General features: G+C 33.4%; 1 protein-coding gene across 1 annotated transcript; it reads right to left on the minus strand.

Moving 5' to 3' along the window:
• Nucleotides 1-208: 208 nt before the first annotated feature.
• Nucleotides 209-12,229, minus strand: Jchain (joining chain of multimeric IgA and IgM). Its single transcript, XM_046428755.2, has 4 exons — nt 12,027-12,229; nt 7,313-7,439; nt 1,855-1,935; nt 209-1,262 (listed from the first exon to the last, which is right to left on the minus strand). The coding sequence occupies exons 1-4, from the start codon at nt 12,088-12,090 to the stop codon at nt 1,052-1,054; spliced, it is 483 nt and encodes a 160-aa protein (XP_046284711.1). The 5' UTR covers nt 12,091-12,229; the 3' UTR covers nt 209-1,051.
• Between the last annotated feature and the right edge of the window lie 7,492 nt (nt 12,230-19,721).

Consider the following 19,721-nt stretch of genomic DNA (forward strand, 5'->3'; position numbering starts at 1 on the left):
TTGTATTTAATTCACATAAGAAAGTTAACACAAATAAATTTTTTTAAATATTTATTTTTTAGGTGTAGATGGACACAACACAATGCCTTTATTTTTATGTGGTGCTGAGGATCGAACCTGGGTCCCACCCGTGCTAGGCGAGTGCTCTACCGCTGAGCCACAATCCCAGCCCCTAAATGTTTTCCAAATAAATTATTTCACACAGGTACATGCTTATGAATCTATTTAATTGTTCAAACTGTACTAGAGAATACATATTTTGGAATACATATTTCATTAAATTCAGTTGCAACACAGATGATTTCTAATGGGAATTTCTTACACTAGTCGGATTGTCAAAAAAATTTTCTTATCAACAAAAGAAAAATTGTTTTACCTCTTGCAAAGTCTATGTGTCATATCAGAACACATTTTTCTTTTCTTTTTTTGGTGGGACTGAGGTGGTACTGAGGGCCTCATGCATGACAGGCAAGCAGTCTGCCACTGAGTCTCATCCCCAGCCCTCAAAATATATTTTTCAACGATGCATTTAATTATATCACTTTTAGCAATCTTAGAGATAGCGTTTTATATTATTTTATAACTGGTTCTAAATAATTGGTTTTCCAATTATTTTTCTACTGAAGGCAATATAAATGACCTCTGTTTACACATGTATTTTCTCTACACAGTGAAACTTTTAAAAAAGAGAATAGGATGTGCAAAAGCTCTGACTCTCCAAGGCAAAGCAAAAACAAAACAAAAACAATGAAAGGCATTTAATTTATGCCTCTTGATTTTTTATTTTTAGTCTTCGAGTTTTATTTTCTCCCTTCATCTATTTTTTATCCTTTCAGAAAAATCATGATAATTGACTGATTTTAATACTTAGAGTTGAGAAGTAATTACCTAATAAAATAACAATGTTATTATTTCAGTTATTTTGAGGGAAAATTGGTTTACATCACCAAAAAAATCTTAATTTCAAATTTATTGCCAATAAATATACTAAATTTCTGGATCAAAATGGAGAGCCTCTCAAGAAAAGTTGTGCAGTCAACAATGACTTAAATTAGTCAGGATAACAGGAATCTGGAGTCAAAGCTGTTTGTACCATTTTGGTCTTACCACCATATGTAAGTGGGACCATAGCTGTATAGCACTTGTTTCTATCATAAGTGTAGCAGGTCTCTGTAGCACTGTCTTCTTCACAGATATTGCTCTGAGAGGCAGTAACCACCTGATTATCCAGCTCCACTTCTGTGGGATCACATTTTTTACAGCTGAAAAACAAATAGAAGTCCCCATTAAATGCTATCTCAAAATATGTATGACTATGCAGTTTTATTTCAAATCCATTAGTTGTTGCAGCTCTGACTTCTAATAAAGGATGACTTTTTTTCAGATCTAATCAGCTCTACAATACAGAATAGTATGAGATTTTTCAACCTTGATATACAAAAATTGGTTGAAAATAAACAATACATTTAGTTATATATACACCATACAGCAATTTTTACTATGTTAAACTTATTTGCAATTATATATTTATTTAGATGAATTATTAAGAGTGACAAGAATATTTTTTAAAAACTGTTTGATATTGGATTCTATCATTTCCAAAGAAACATCTGCATGTTAATAAGCTGAAATTCACTTCTTGAACTATTAGGTTACACTGGACATTCCTATATAAATGGAAATAATTTCTTCTTTAGAATAAATTTATAGGTACTTTTTATATGTGACAAAATTTTATGAAGTTATAGTATCTAATAATTAACACATGAATTAATGTATTCAAAAGTTCAGATTTTCAGAAACATATTAACAAGGTAAATTAAAAGTTATTAATTATGAAGGAAAATCTCTTACAGATCAGACAAATGGTACACAAATTTGGTTCTCAACGGTGAGGTAGGATCAGAGATATTCTCCCTGTTGTTGAAAGGAACACTGAAAAAATAAAGGAAAGAAAACAAATCAAAATAATGGAACACCAATATTGCTATTTATGGTAATAGGTATAATGCTAGAACAATACTTATCATGACTTTTAACCACTGTATGGTAATACTATCACTCAGGTTTTGACAATAATTTGCTGTATTTTAAATATTTCCCACTTAAAATAAGCCTCAAAGCAATTCTTCTGTCAACTCTCTTTGCTTACTTGGCAAAATCCTGCTTTTCCTTTAAAACTAAGCTCAAATTTTATTTTGATCTATTTCCCCTCAATACACTTCATTCCTTGTAGTCTCATTAAAGCGCCTATACATTTATTATAACAAATGACATATAGTCACTTGTCTATAGTTGCTTTCCTAGGCTGTTTAAGTTCTTAAGGCAAAAACACTTTTGTAATCCTGGTGCCTAACTTGATATCTGACGTGTGGAATATGTTCAATACTTGTTAAATGAATAGGCAGATATTATTATCCACATTTTAAAGATGTGAAAATTGTAAATGAGAGGGGTTAGTAACCTAACCAAATAACGTAGCAAAACTGAAACTTTTCCATGATGCTGTGCCAAAAAAAAACTTAAAGATTATCAACTAGTTCACATTATTTCATTAACTTTATTTTTTTAAATAACTATTAGATTTGAGTTTAATACCAGTTAGATTTTTAAAAAGAACAGCAAAGATAGAACAATCTCTACAAAGGAAAGAATTTCTGTCTGGCCTACAGCTATGTTTAAAATGCTGCAGGCCAAAGATGAGGGCTCTGTAGGATAAGTAAATATCACACTGCCAGCGGAGGTATTCAGATAAGTTACAAGCATTATGAAAGCAAATGTTTTCGACACAAGCATACCTAATACAATAATTTAAAAAAAAAAAAACAGACTTGAAACATTCCTATTTGAGGGTGCTCAAGAGGGCATGCAGGCGGGCTTTCCACTATCTAATGCCACCTCCTTTGTGACCCTCCACCTGCATTTCAAAGGTCATGAAAAGACCATGTAAAATCTAAGCATGTGTAGAGCCAATAGACTGTGGACTCTATTGTGTCAGTGACAGCCTCTACACAATCTCAGAACACCAGTCCTTTTCTCTCTTCTGAATAACTTTGGAATTTACAACTACCTCACCTCACCTAGTTACACACCCCAGTATGTGACTGAATTAAACCCAGACCAACCCTTACAACAGCAAAGACATTACTGTCTTCACGGTGAATATGCTAAGCTTTGAAGTACAAATTTTACTTCTACACCAGCCCCTATAAAGACATTCGGTGTTTGAAAAGAGTTTAAATGTGAAACACTGCATTTAGTTTTAGGAACTTGGCTATGAATGAGATCACTATTCATTTAGTAGTTCCCCAAATGAGTTAGAAGAATGTGTAAAAAGAAAGGAAGGTCCCTTGGAGACTTGAAATTCTGCAGTAGCACAATCCCATCTTCTTTGTTCAAGAAGACTGTAGTTCATTTTCAGAATTCACTCCAGAATCCAGTGATCTTGGGATGTCAGCAAACCCATCAGGGCAAGAGGTACGTGAAGCGGAACAGCACCACGTCCAGGAGCAAGAAGAGCCAGAGGTCCAGCCAGTACGAGTGCTTCCGCAGCCCATTGGTCCCCGCCTGCGGGTCCCCGGCCCGCGCCGACCCGGGCGGCGTTCGCCACGCGCACCTCCATCCTGCCGCGAGCTCAGGGACTCTCACTGCCTCGCGCCACCGCTCAGGAAGCAAGACGCGGGCGGAACCATTTCATTAACTTTAAAATGTTTCACCTACATCATTCCTCCTCATATGTACCCCATATGAGGGGTACCAAAAGAAACAAAAAATGTGTTTCCTAACTCAATATTTAGCAATACCATCCACATAGATATCCAAGTCAAAAACCTAGATACCGTCCCCAAATCCTCCTTCCTATCACAGACTACATCTAATCAATCTCACAGTCCAGTTGAATCTAATTTTTTTTTGCTTACGTGAAATCCATCCACTTGTCTCTTTTCTCATTATTACTGCCTTTGTTCAGGATACCACCATTGTCCTACATTGTACTAACACCCTTTTGTCTTGACCCTCCCAATACACTAGTCACATTATTGCCCAAATGGTCTTTCTAAAATAGAAGCCCAATTTTCTTCTCCGCCTAACCAATAATATCATCTCCAGGGATAACAGGGTATCATTAACATAGCATAGAAGGCATTTCAAAATATGCCCCTAACTCTCCAGCTTTATCTCTCTCAATGCCACCATGTCCCTCTACATGCCATCATCTATAAACAACTGCTTGCAATTCCATAAACTTAATATGGCTTTCTCATCTCCAAATCTTAACCAGTTAACCAAGAAACAAACACTAAGTACTTACAGTGTACCTGGTACTATACTAAACATATTACATGATAATCTCATATAATTCTCAAAGCAATCTGTTTCCTTTTCCTGGAATATTTTGCCCCAACTATCAACCCTCTCATTCCTCATATGTATTTAATCAGTCAACTACCATTCAGCTAATAACCATCAACCATCCCACCACTTACTACCAACACATTCTTCTGCCTCCCACTGTAGCTTCCTCCTGCCAAAGTGGACTGAACGCCTTTCTACAGGGCTCCTATAACATCATATGCCTATTCCTTTCATAGCATTTACAATAGTGTGTTGTAATTGCCTTTGGGGGGGGGCGGGGCAAGTAACCAAGGGACTGAACTCAGAGGCACTAAACCACTAAGCCACATCCCTATTCCTATTGTATTTTATCTAGAGACACCATCTCACTGAGTTGCTTAGAGCCTCACAGTTGCTGAGGCTGGCTTTGAACTCGCAATCCTCCTGTCTCAGTCTCCAGAGATGCTGGGATTACTGGCATGAGCCACCACGCCTGGCTGTAATTGCCTGTTTAAATCATTTATTTAAGGTTTCCCATTAGACTGCAAATTATTTGATAGAATGGATTAGTTTTATATAGATTGTTGTAACCCCAGCACCAACCCATATTATTTGGCATTCATGAAATAATTATTTGTTGAATGAATGAATGTATCTGTTCTTTATTAGATTACAGAGACTCTTATGATTTTAATAATGAGAAAAGCATGGTATAAATATTATGAGGGTCTACTCTGAGTTGAACACTGTCCTTTTACAAATTATTATATTTAATCCTCAGAATTCTATATATATGTATAACTAATTTGAGCCTGTTCCTAAACTGCAAAACAGGATAAATGTATATATAAATAATATATACACATACATGTATGTGTATAAATATACATACATAATTATTTTACAATTTAAGAAATAGGCTCAAATTAGTTAAGTTACTTCCCCCAAAGTCACATTATTGTAGTAAGTGATGGAGTTAGGAATAATGCCATATTTATACATCAATGGTAATATACTTTCAGAAATAAGATTAGGGAAAATCAATATACCTCAGGCAAAGATGCATGAAGTAACTGAATTACCTGATTTCAGTGAAAAATATGATAAAAAGAATAATGTTATAAAAAATGATGAATTAGAGAATCATGGAGAGTTATTTGAAAAATGTCTCTGATGGGTGTGGTGGCACCCTCCAATCCCAACTACTTGGAAGGCTAAAGAAGCAGGATCACAATTTTGAGGTCAGCCTGCACAACTTAGCAAGAATCTCTCTCAAAATAAAAAATAAAAAGGGCTGACATAGTTCAGTGATAGAGCCCTAGTATGGCAAAATAAATAAATAAATAGATAGATAGATAGATAGATAAATCTTCTTTTCCTTACACATAAGATTAATACTCTTCTTTAACATGGTTTAAATGTCAATGTCATGGATGCCATTCCTTTCAGTTACAAGCCTCTGCAATTGTTCCATCCCTAACAGAATAATGAGAGGGATCTAAGTGATCAAAGAAAACCTGGTATAAGAGGTAATGGCTAGGCCAGACATGGTGGTAGGTGTCTGTAATCCCAGCAACTTGGGAGGCTGAGGCAGAAAGATCAGGAGTTCAAAACCAGCCTTAGCAATTTAGTGAGGTCCTAAGCAACTCAGCAAGACCCTGTTTCTAAATAAAATACAAAAAGAACCGAGGATGTGGCTCAGTGATTAAGCATCCCTGGGTTTAATCTCTGGTACCGAAAAAAGAGAGAGAGAAGTGATAGCTAAACTAAGATAAACAGTGTAAAGAAGAGTTAACCAGACTGAAAGGGAGGGTAGAAAGAGTTTTTCAAACAGAGGAACCAGTAAGGTATAAAAAAAACAAGAGAAAAAAAGCTCTATGAATGTGAGGAAATAGAGACACTGAAGAACTGCTAGATTTTTTAACATAAAGTAAAAATGGCAATGAATGATCTTGAGAGTTATGCTAAGTTATGAGATTAAGCATAGGAATTTGAAATGTGCCCTAATAATAATAATGGAGAAACCATCAAAAGGGTTTTGAGCAGGACAGTGGCAATGATAACTGACACATAGGTTAGATAAATGAATAATAGCAAATATTTTTTAGTGTATGCCAGGAACTATATAAGCTCTAAAAGGAAAAAACTTCTCAATTTATTTTACGATAACACTATGAAGTAAGCACTATTTCCCCCTATTTAAAAATGAGAACACTAAAGCTTGGAGTGGACAAGCAGCTTGTTTATAAAAGCATGCAGTTATTACATGACCCAGCCAGCACTTGGAAAAAAAAAATTTAACACTGTATACTTTTCCCATGAATTGAATGGGATTGAACACTGTATTCTTTTTCTATCATAGGTATTTGATGTGGAGGTGGGGAGACTGTTAAGGAGTGTTTAATAAGGAAAACTTACTACTGACTGGATCTAATAGGAATCTCATTTCTCAAACATTTTTAGTATTCTTGATATTGAATACAAGCTACGTAACATATAACTCTGCAGTATGTGTAAGGTGAAATGTATACCTAAAGTCCACTCTACAATTGAAGACTGAATCAAATTAGATAATTTGACCACTCTGTTCATCTTAATACAGACATCTGAATAAATGTAAAATATCCAGCTGCCTATATATGGTATAAATAGGGCTTTTAATCTTAAGTTTCAGTTTGAACTGATCAAAGACAATTCAAAGTTCTGATTTAAACTGAAATACAGCGTATGTTAATAACTAAATCAGAACCTTTGGCTAGAATTTGATCTAACTGTTTTTTTGATTGTCTGGAACACTTTGTTCCTGCCCTCAGCTTCTACAAAACTGCCTTAAGCTCACTAACATGATTCGACCTCATGTAAGGTATTACAAGTCAAAAAAGAAGTAAAGATATAGATATTCATCTAAATAATGCTTAGTAACATAAAGTATCTCTGTGTACAACAGAGAAAAAAGCAAATATGGAGTGTCACGTACATAATTCGAATATTTCTCTCCACAATGTCCTCATTAGGATCTTCAGCAGAACGGATGATCCTGGTAGTAACACGGGCACATTTACATTTGTTGTCAGCAAGAACAGTCCTCTCTTCTTCATCTTGGGCTTGAAAGGTAAACACATTGTCAGAAAAATGGAAAACAAAAGTCTTTATATATAGCTTCTATTGAGTTCATTTATATTTCTTGCCTGCAAAAAAATTAACTTTATTGTTAATCAATCCCAGCATTTTCTACTTGCTGTCTTTCCTAATCTTAAACAGCTAAATTGAAGCTAGGTGTGGTAATCCTATAATCCCAGTGACTCAGTGGATCTCAGTGAGGCAGGAGGATTGCAAGTTCAAAGCCAGCCTCAACAACTTAGTGAGACCATAAGCAACTTAGAGAGACCCTGTGTCAAAATAAAAAGGTCCGGGGATGTGGCTTTGTGGTCAAGCACCCATGGGGTCAATCTGTAGTACCAAAACAATAAAATAGTTAAGTGGAATCTCACATCACAGTGAAAGAAATCCAAATGTACTCTAAAGGGAATTTTCTCTTTTATCCTTAGATCAATCTATGAGAACCTGAACTGAAAGAATTCCAGTTTTCATGTAATGCTTCTAATAGAAGCACAGGTCTTTGAATGACACAGCCTTATAAAAATCAGGGCTAATAGTTACAAAAAAAAACACAAACAAACAAAAATCTAGATTTTTCCCCAAAGTAATTCATTCAATGTAAACAAAAATAGCATTTGCCTTTTGAACCTTATTTAAAATATCACATCCTAAAAAAATAAACATATCCTTACCCTTCCTTCCTCAACTCAAAAAAAAATAGTTTGGGGGCTGGGGTTGTAACTCAGTGGTAGAACCATTGCCCAGCATGTGTGAAGCACAAGATTTGAGCCTCAGAAGAACATTTAAAAAAATAAAAACTCAGTCTTCATTATTTAAAAAAAAAAAAAGTTTTCTTTTTTTTTATTTGGTTGTTTTTTGCTTAAATTGCACTACAGGTAAGAACAGGCATGTTTTCTCCTAAGATAACCTTATTTCCTAAAACTTTTAAATATTCTCCACCATAATTTTCCTAAACTAATATATTCTGTTTACAATAATATCATGAAACAATGATTAAGTCAAATCAAATACATAAGGGCTATATTAGTATTTCTTGTATAAATTATTTTCAAGGATAGAAAATATTCTATGATATTATGATATTAAAGAAAATATTCTATAATATGAATATTCTATACATTTGAAAAAATAATTTAGAAAATATTATGAGGTACTAGCCATGCTGTGTAATATGGCAGTCTACAGGAAAAAATGAATTAATGAATTAATACACAAATGACCATTAAAAAAGTCCTTAACTCTTGAGTGTCAAAATATATTATATAAGCTAAATATCAGACAGAGAAGTCTGATGTTACAGAATAAACAAAGAAAATTTCTTATTTTCTGGATTTGGATCAATTAACAGATATTTAAAGAGTTAAGAATCAACAAGTACATGAAAAAATGCTCACCATCTCTAGCAGTCAGAGAAATTCAAATCAAAACCACCCTAAGATACCATCTCACTCCAGTAAGATTGGCAGCCATTATGAAGTCAAACAACAACAAGTGCTGGAGAGGATGTGGCGAAAAGGGTACTCTTGTACATTGCTGGTGGAACTGCAAACTGGTGCGGCCAATCTGGAAAGCAGTATGGAGATTCCTGGGAAAGCTGGGAATGGAACCACCATTTGACCCAGCTATTGCCCTTCTTGGACTTTTCCCTGAAGACCTTAAAAGAGCGTACTACAGGGATACTGCTACATCGATGTTCATAGCAGCACAATTCACAATTGCTAGACTGTGGAACCAACCCAGATGCCCTTCAATAGATGAATGGATAAAAAAAATGTGGCATTTATACACCATGGAGTATTACGCAGCACTAAAAAATGACAAAATCATAGAATTTGCAGGGAAATGGATGGCACTAGAGCAGATTATGCTTAGTGAAGCTAGCCAATCCCTAAAAAACAAATACCAAATGTCTTCTTTGATATAATGAGAGCAACTAAGAACAGAGCAGGGAGGAAGAGCAGGAAGAAAAGATTAACATTAAACAGATACATGAGGTGGGATGGAAAGGGAGAGAAAAGGGAAATTGCATGGTAATGGAGGGAGACCCTCATTGTTATACAAAATTACATATAAGAGGTTGTGAGGGGAATGGGAAAATAAACAAGGAGAGATATGAATTACAGTGGATGGGGTAGAGAGAGAAGATGGGAGGGGAGGGAGGGGGGATTGTAGAGGATAGGAAAGGTAGCAGAATACAACAGTTACTAATAGGGCATTATGTAAAAATGTGGATGTGTAACCGATGTGATTCTGCAATCTGTATTTGGGGTAAAATTGGGAGTTCATAACCAACTTGAATCTAATGTATGAAATATGATATGTCAAGAGCTTTATAATGTTTTGAACAACCAATAAAAAAAATTTAAAAAAAAAAAGAATATCATTAATTAATAGTGCTAACTTTAAAAATTGTTAAATATCAATTACATTCTTTTTTAATTATTTTTTTAGTTGTAGATGGATACAATATATTTATTTTATTATTTATTTTTATGTGGTGCCAGGGATCAAACCCAGCACTTCACGCATGCTAGGCAAATGCTCTACCACTGAGCCATAACCCCAGCCCCATCTTTATATTCTTATAATTTCAGCTAAGTGGCCTTTAAAAATTCCTCCCAGTATGCCTCAACTAAAAATATGCAAAGATTTAGCATATGAATTTTAAGTTATAAAGGCTATATGATTAGGATAGATATTATTATAACTGGAAGTCTAATTATTCCTGAAATGATTCCCAGAGCAAAGATCTAATTGCAACATTTCAATCATAATGATAACAGCTATTACAAAAGCATTTAAAGATCATTGTTATTTTCCTTATAATTGCTTGAAGTACTCTATAATGCATTATTATCCCATTATTCATAATATTTTAATAAATCTGTCCCAAGTCTGTATAGTATTGGAGAAGAAGCATTACAAAATCAATTCAAGATAGTAATACAAATCTTAATGTTCTGAAAAGAGTAAAATGATTCTTCCCTACTTCTGTATCCATAACTCTCAATTTTTTTTCAATTAAATATAAAAAAGCATGTAATGCCTGACTAAAAACATACATTGAGTCAAGTAAAAGGCTTGACTATTAAATATGAAATTTTAAATGTCCATATTCTATATGGCATGTAATTTATTTCCTTACCAGAAACCAAAGAAGAGATTATCATTACTGTTATTTTATAAAAATATTAGGCAGTCTAATAGATCTACCAGAAAAAGTATAGATACTTTCAATTCATCAACCCTTAGATTTTAACATTCTCTCACAGAAAGACAGTATTTTTCCTAATAAACCTGTTATTAGGGATTTGCCTTACTTTATTCTAAGAGGGCCTGAGAGACATAGTAAGTGCTCAATAAATAGTTAAGTTTAATTTAATTCAACTCAAACAAATAAGAAAATAACTATATAACAATGCATTGTAGATAGGACCACATGAGTTTACTAAAAGGTGGTTTCCCTTATGCATGCAGAATAGGGTAGTAGTTAGAAGCATGGACTATTGGGTCAGATTTTACCTATCACTTGCTGCTGTGTGACTCTGGGTTTAAGCTATTTCACTTAAGTTTCAATCGCTTCAACTATATGTTGGAACCTAGCCTCATATAGCTATTGTGGAAATCAAATGGAATGTGTAAAGCTGTTAGCATAATACAAAAACAGTATTCAATAAGTGATGCTCATTTTATATATAGCTACATATAGTTTCATATATATACTTATAAGGTATATAAACATGTTTATAAACATTTTACATGTTCATGTATATATATTATATATGCTTTATTACTAATATTTTATATTTTAAATATTATTTTATTTTAATGCCATTATTAAATACATATATATGTATACATATGTATATGTAAAATGGCTATTCTTAATTACATTTTGGTTATGCTCTGTCTAGAAATAAAAATAGGCTCAGTAAGTGTTAGAATTAAACTGGCCAAATTATGTCATTTCTAATTCATATGCCCTAGATGAAAACAACTTAACATAGTACTTCCATATCCAGAATCTGATAATTTTCTAAGTTGTTTGAAAAGTCGATAAACAAAATACTAGGAGTGCAGCCATCAAGATACCAACCTGTTTTAATGTTAAACATTGTTAAAGGATCATAATATATCTGTAGTCCAGATCTAGGAAAGTTGTTAGAACTAATACCATTCACTCTGAGTAAATAAAATCACAATGTATTCTACGTTGTGCTTATGGTAATTATTACTTCATTTCTCTAGAATATTAAGAGACAATAGGATGAATGATTTTTAAGATTCAGTATGGACATTCATATAAGTATGATATCTACAGTTAGCTAAAAAAAAATGTACATTCTTGTTCTAAAGATTGTAGTAGGCAAACAAGAGAAAAAAGAACAAGAAGAATCACACCAAGTCTCATCTGTATAAATATCACTACCCATATAAAGATTAAAGCATGTTAGAAGAAAGTAGCTGGTTATATGACCAACCAAAACATAAATATAAATCTTCAAATCTGAAAAACAGATGTATAGTATATTTTTCCTTTTAGCTGAGTTTATTATATAAATATTACATACCTGTCACAAGAACAGCCTTAACAAAAATGGCAAGAACTCCCCAGAAAAGCAAATGGTTCTTCATCTTGACTTCACTTCTTTTGCAAAAGTCGAACCAAAAAGTCAGGGTTAAGGTGTGTGTTCTCTAAAGAGTGTGCAAATGATGCTGCTTCTGCTTTCTTAAAATAACACACCCTGCAACTAACAAACTAAAAACAATCACCACTGCGGTTGAAGTCTGAACTTTAAATGCTCCAGTGGAAAGAAATGTATGATTCATATTAAAACATTTTCTTCTAAGGCATCCCCCCCAAAAAAAAAAAACATGATTTGATGCAATCATTTTTATTCTGCACTAATGCTATATAAATGTGTAAACCAAAAACAAATAATAATGTCAAGTTAGGAATCTATTAAAAATGATGTTCAAATAGGGGTCCTCAATTTTAGTATCTAGATACATTCATATTAATCTTCAAATCAAATATCTGACATTTGTTGTGGCTAGAACCATTAAATTAAGGGAAAGGAAGGAAAAAGGATGAAGCAAAGGAATAAATCAAAGTACTTTAATTACTCCATTCTATTAATGTCAATTTTTCCTACTAGTCTTTAACCAAGTTACCAGACTTAAATATCTATGTATATTTTCATATTACTTTCAGTTATTTTATAAGTCCAAACATGTAATTAGAAGGAGAAATTGATGGGCTAGGGCTGTGGCTCATTGGTAGAGTACTTGCTTAGCATGCACAAGGCACTGGGTTCAAGCCTCAGCACCACATAAAGATAAGTAAAATGACAATATTGTGTCCATATATAACTAAAAAATATATTTTAAAAAAGTAGAAGAAGTTGTTGAATACTGGATTAATCAATTGCCACATTTTAATTTAATAGCATTAAGGCAAACCTGTTTTCCCATCTAGTAACATCTTTCAAAATTGTAAGCTCATGAGATTTTTTTTTAATGAGATGCCTCAACAGAAAACTGAATTGTTGAAATATTTGCTTAAATTTTTTTCACTTAATTAGTGTTAAAAAAAGACCCTGAGCTTTGGGACAGAGCACCCCCTACCCCTACTTCAACATGCTAGAATTTCCTATGCCCTAGGACTGGTTCCAGTAATATATTGGTTACATTTATATGCAACAGCATCAAATCTGTCACTTTTGATTCCTGGGGTCTCCTAGAATTATAAGAGGTAGTAAGTAACACTTCGAGATCATAAGTAAGCAAAATGGAAGTCAGAAATGGAGAAGGAGAAATTAAAGGTTAGCATATACTTGCATTCCTTCAAAGAATGTATATTGAAAGTCTAGCAAGAACAAAGTGCCAGCCACTGGAACATACAATATTACTCTAACATCAAAATTTATTCTCATTTTATTTCTACTGTCAGTAGGACTTAGAAACTACTTAGGTTTAAGAAAAATATACTGAAATCACATGAACAATTTTCTGTATTATAAAAACAGAGCCAGTCATGGTGGCACATACCTATAATCCCAGATATTGGGTGGTAGTGGGGGAACAAGGCAGGAGCATCTCAAATTCAAGGCCAGTCTGGGCAACTAAGTAAGACTCTGGTCTCAAAATAAAAATTTTAAAAAGTGTTGGGAATGTAGCTCAGTGGTAGAGCATTGCCTAGCATGAATGAGGCCCTGGGCTCAATCCTCAGTGAGAGAGAGAGAGAGAGAGAGAGAGAGAGAGAAGAACAAATTCAAAAGCACATTATTACTTCAGTTTGTGGTCAGGATGTCAAAGAAATATAAATCACTCTAAGGGCTCCTTGCCCCTAACTATAGTTTCTAAATAACTGCTTTATTCTATAGTCAAAGAGAGAGAGAGAGAGAGAGAGAGAGAGAGAGAAAGAAAGAAACCAAACGTTAAATGCATACTTTTAAAAGTCATTAGTTCCTTGAAAATATATTCAATGCTTGACTTCCTCCCCAAATATCTGGGGACAAATTAAAGCTTCCCCCAAAGTTTTTTTTTTTTTAATAAAAGCAAAGATTATTTAATTCATAATTACTAACCTAAAGAAAAGCTCTAGGGCTGGGGTTGTGGCTCAGTGGTAGAGTACTTGAGTGGCATGTGCGAGGCTCTGGGTTCAATCCTCAGGACCACATTAAAAAATAATAATAATAAATAAAGGTATTGTGTCCAACTATAACTAAAAAATAAATAATTTTTTAAAAAAGAAGAGCTCTATATTTTGTGTTTCCATTCTTTTAATTTTACAGTTTTGTATTTCTATTATGTAAAATGTTTTTAAGATAAACTGTTTTAATAAAAGAAAGATGTGATAATTTTGTCACCAGAAGCGAGTGGCCTATGCAGGCAATATGGGGTCTAGAATCAGTGTTTTACCTCATGTGGTCTACAGATCTCCTGCCTAGAATCACTTAATGTACTTGTTAAAATATGGATTTCTTGGCTACTTACATAGTAAGAATTTCTGGAGATCTAGCCTTGGCGTATGTATTTTCAAAAAGCACCCCAGTTGATTCTAATGTACATTAAAGTTTGAAAACTGATGGACAGGAAGGCTGTGGAATAATGGGGAGTGACTAGTAGCTTTAACTATGAAAGAGCAAGGTGTTAATAAAGGTAACTTAAAAAAAAATAGGCTCATACTGAAGACAAATTAACTGAGATTTTTATTTACATTTACAATTCTGGAATATAGGTAATTTTTTCATATTCTTTTTTAGCATTAACTAAATAATTTATGTCCCAATTTAATTTTTTACATGTATAATATAAACATATATAATTGTTTCTAAATTATCAAGTTAAATTTCATATATATGCATTAGATCTCCTTAACCAATTTAATTTTTAAATCATTTCATCTCCAATATCAATTATGTTCTTGCCACTAAAAAATGCAAAATGTGAATAGTAGGACCCTTTACATTCAAGTGAATTATGTGAGAACTTAACTACATGTTCTAAATACATCACAAAAAAAAGGCTTATTTTTACATTCATATTTAAGATTCATGCAATAAGAGGCTTAGTGACAGACTCATCTAGAGAAGAGATGTCTTAAGGGTAATTTAGTTACTCCCACTCAAATTTTCTTTCAATTTCCAATATAACAGACATTTTGAGTTCAGAATTTGTTTGAAAACAAATAGCTGGATGCTTCACTCTGGACACAACTTACTATATTTTAGGATATACAAATCATAATAAGATTTTATTTTCTTGGGACACTGAGAACATACTCCCCTTGTTTTCCTCTTGTCTCATTGGTAACTCCTCAGTCTCTCGGTGAATCTTCATCTGAATATTGAGGGAACCAACAGTTAATTTTCTCTTTTTGCTCATCCTCTACCTAATTAATTTGATTTTATCCCATGGCTTTGAATATAGGATATGCTGAGGATTTTCAAATATATAATGCTAGCCTTGACTTTGCCCATGGAGCTTCAGATTCCTGTATCCAACTTTCTATTTAGTATCTCCATCTGATTATCTAATAAGTCTCTAAAACTTGATTAGGCAAAACAGTTCTCTTGATGACCAATTAACCCTCACAATACTATACCAATCTCTTTCTATCTCAAATCTTCCGCATCTCAGAAAATGGCACCTCCATCCCCCTGTTGCTCAAGCCAAAATTGTCTTCTTCAACTCCTTTCTTTTCCTTGCCCCTACATCCCAACTACCATGTTGGCTTTACCTCCAAATTACATTCCAAAATCACCTGATTATCTCCCTTTCATTACCACCCTAGTTTAAGCCATCATCCTCTGTCCCAAACTACTATAACAGCCTCTGTAATAAAAAGTAACTTTTCCTTTTCCCATGGTGGGACTAGACACACAGTAAATAAAAATGACTAAGTACCCCAAATTATAAAGTGAGCCAGACACTCCCTCCAAAAGAAGGAATAGAAAGAAGCAATAGAACTCAACTTCAATTTACTTCCATCAATCACCACCTCAGCACTCCCATACTCTCATCCTGTCATTAGAAAACTAGAGAGAAAAAAGGGAAGTTTCATCAGAAGCTGTTGGCCTTGTAAACAGAGACTCCCTCTCCAAAATCAGGTGAGAAAAGAGTTTAAGAAAATCACTCAGAGATATCAGTAATGCTGAAAGAAGGGGAAATTGAGACATTGTATAGCATAATAGCTAAGAGAAAGGACCTTGAGCCTGACTAATTGGGTTTATCTCCCAATGTGACCACTCTCTAGCTGTGTGACATCGGACAACCCTTAGAAAAATCACTTAACCTGAGTTCCCCTATCTGTAAAAGAGGAAAATAACAATACATACTTCATAGGATTTTGTGAGGGTTCATATGTATTACTACATGTGAAGAAGTTAGAACAGATCTCAACATACCATAAGTGCTATGAAAGGATGCACATCATCATCACAAACATCAACATCATCATCAAGTCTGCAACTTTTTGTTGAGTTGCAGAAAATACAAACTCACCTGTAGGTAACACCTGCAATGAAGCTTAGGAAAGCATTCCTGAAAGAGTTTAACATGTCTCATGGCCATGAGAACACGGTTGCAGACATGTAGGAATACAGAAATGGATATATGCTGATGCTACTTAAGGTATGAATGAAAATATTTATAGTATTTTTTTTAAACTTGGGGTGTGTGGAGAGGTAGAACACTTGGAAGAAATGTTAACTTTGTTTGAAATAGGCTAAAGCTGGAAACAATCTAAATGTCTAGAAACAAACTGGATAAACAAATTGTAACATATCCATAGATGAATCTCAAAATAATTATTCTGGGTGAAAGTAGCCAAACAAAAACTTGAAAAGATAGTATCTACTATATATAAAATAATACAAGCAAATCTACAATTGGCAGAAAGCAGGTTGCCAGGGAAGGTAGGGACACAGAGAGAAGGAAAGGAGGAATACAAAGGAAATGAACAAACTTTGGGGATGATGGATATGTTCACTACCATGGGGGTAATAAATTCATGGGTGTACACATGTCATAATTTATCAAATTATATAGTTCAAATATGTGCTTTTCATTGTATGTTAATTATAACACAATCAGGCTCTTAAAAAGTTCATATGTTCAGAATTCAATTTTTAAGTATGATAAGTTTCTCTTGATGCCCTTTATTAAGTTGAGGAAGTGTCCTTCTATTCCTAATTTGCTGAAAGCTTTTGTCAGAAATGGATATTGGATTTTATATTCTTTTCTCTGTTTATGAAAATAACCATATGATTTTCCTTTTTATAGTTTATTAATATGGTGAATTACATTGATTTTTAAATGTTAAACTGACCTTTAATTCCTGGAATATAAACGTCACTTAATCATGATGTAATAGCCTTTTTATAAATTGCTGGATATGACTTACTAAAATTTTATATCATAAGGAATATTGATTGGAAATGTTCTTGCAATATCTTTGTATGGGTTTGTTATTATAATAATGTTGGCCCAAAAGAATGAGTTTAGAAGTATTTCCTCCCTCCAATTTTCTGGAGAAGTCTGTGTGAAATTATTATTTGGAAGAAATGCCAGGGTTTGGAAACTTTCTCTAAGGCAGTAAGTTGGGGCAATAGTAGTGGTCTTTTTAATTTTTTCCTGTCTTAGAAATCTCCACCTTTTGTTATCCAATGTCTTAAAACCCATTTCATAAGTTTTGTCAATTTTTTTAAGTTTTTTCAGATGGGAGGGTAAATCTGATTTCTTATTCCATGTTATCTGGGACTGAAGGTTGGAGACATGAGTTAAAAGTCAGTTTGAGAAGAAGCTTTTATACTGAGGTAGACTTTTTAAAATAGGCTTTATTTTATAGTAGTTTTAGGATCATATCAAATAAATAAAACTCTTAATAGTGGAAAATTGTGGAATCTTCTTAAAATATCATCAAGAGAAAGCAAAGGAAATTTTATTGTAGTAATTTAGAATCAATATAGGGAAGAATATGGTTTCACATTTAAAACTATTCAACTATTAATTACATCTATTTTTCAACCTCACAAATCATCCACTAAGCAAAGTGACCTTTTCAAAAGGTAAATCACATCATATCTGACTTAAAATCGTCCACTGGCTTCTCATTACATTTTTTTAATATTTATTTTTTAGTTTTAGGTGGACACAATATCTTTATTTTATTTTTATGTGGTGCTGAGAATCGAACCCAGTGCCTCACGCATTCTAGGCGAGTGCGATACCACTTGAGCCACATCCCCAGCCCATCATTACATTTAAAAGAAATTAAAATTCATTATCCTGCCTGATTTCCCACAACTCTCCCTTGCACTGATCATTCCTCAATCTTCTTCTACTCAGGATCTTTCTGCTTTCTAGATCCTCTGCCTGGTACTCTTTCCATATCCTTGCACAGCTGGTCCCTTATTCAAATATCAAGTCAAATGCCATTGCCTTGGAGAGAACTTTTCTGAGTTATCATCCCAACTAATCACCAGTCACTGATGTATTACATATTTTATTTTTTTTCATGGTATATTTAAAATTCTTTTCATGGTGTTTATCATTATTCAAAATTCTAATTCAACTTATTTAGTATCTGTCTAATATATCTTATTAGAATGCAAGTTCCTTAAAAATAGCATTGTCTTGTTGCTCACTTCTGTTTCCAAGAACAAGCAAAGGAATATCAAAAATATATTGATTGAATCAAGGATGGAGAATACATTAATAAGGAATTGAAAGCTCCATCTATGTTTAAGTCCTCTAACAAATATTAAATACTAAACAAATACTAAAATTCATATGGAAGAGCAAAAGATGCAGAATAGCCAAAACAATTCTGATCAAAAAGAGCAATGCTGGAGGCATCACAATGCACAATTTCAATTATATTACGGAGCCATAGTATGATATTGACATAAAAACACATGTAGATAGACTAAAAGACACAGAGACAAGTCCACATAGCTACAGTAACTTGATTCTTGACAAAGAAGCCAAAATTATAATTGAAGAAAACACAGTCTTTTTAACAAGTGGTTCTGTGAAAACTGAATATCCCTATATAGAATTACATTAAATCTCTATCACTCTGTATAAAAGTCAACTTAAAACAGTTCAAAGACCTAGATATAAAACCAAAGACTTTGTAACTGCTAGGACAAAAAAAGGAAAAACACTTCAATATATAGACACAGGCAATGCCTTCCTGACTAGGAACTCTATATAACTCAGGAAATTAACAGCAAGAATCAATAAGGGGAAAGGCATCAAATTAAAAAGCTTTTGCACAGCAAAGAAAAAAACAGTGCAACAAGAAAACCTATAGAATGAGAGAAAATCTTTACCAGCTACTCTTCCAACAGAGAATTAATATCCAGAATATATAAAGAACTAAAAAATCTCAACACAAAATAAATAATAAATGGGCAGATGAATTGAACAGGCACTTCTCAAAGGAAATACAAATAGCCAAAAATTATATGAAAAAATGTTCAAAATCTCTAGCCATCAGGGAAATGCAAATCAAACCTATAATCTGAGCCCAGTCACAATGGCAATCTACAAGCATATAAAAAACAATAAATGCTGGTGATGGTATGGGAAAAAGGAATTCTTATGAACTATTGGTGGGAATATAAGTTGATAGAGCCACCATGAAAATCAGTATAGAGGCTCCTCAAAAACTACAAATTTAACTACTTATGGTCCTATTATATTATTCATCAGTATTTATCCAAAAGAATTAAAGACGCATGTATACCCATGTT

Source organism: Marmota monax, unplaced genomic scaffold, assembly GCF_021218885.2.
Source record: "Marmota monax isolate L192 unplaced genomic scaffold, Marmota_monax_Labrador192_F-V1.1 WCK01_AAM20220418_F8-fsc00132, whole genome shotgun sequence".
Lineage (NCBI taxonomy): Eukaryota > Metazoa > Chordata > Mammalia > Rodentia > Sciuridae > Marmota > Marmota monax.

What these genes read in the sequence shown, in the direction of transcription:
- Jchain (XM_046428755.2), bottom strand. Translation starts at nt 12,090, where the DNA reads ATGAAGAACCATTTGCTTTTCTGGGGAGTTCTTGCCATTTTTGTTAAG. An exon ending in TAAGGCTGTTCTTGTGACAG is followed by an intron (nt 7,440 to 12,026) that starts GTATGTAATATT and finishes TTACCTTTCAAG; the next exon opens with CCCAAGATGAAGAAGAGAGG. An exon ending in GAGAGAAATATTCGAATTAT is followed by an intron (nt 1,936 to 7,312) that starts GTACGTGACACT and finishes TTATTTTTTCAG; the next exon opens with TGTTCCTTTCAACAACAGGG.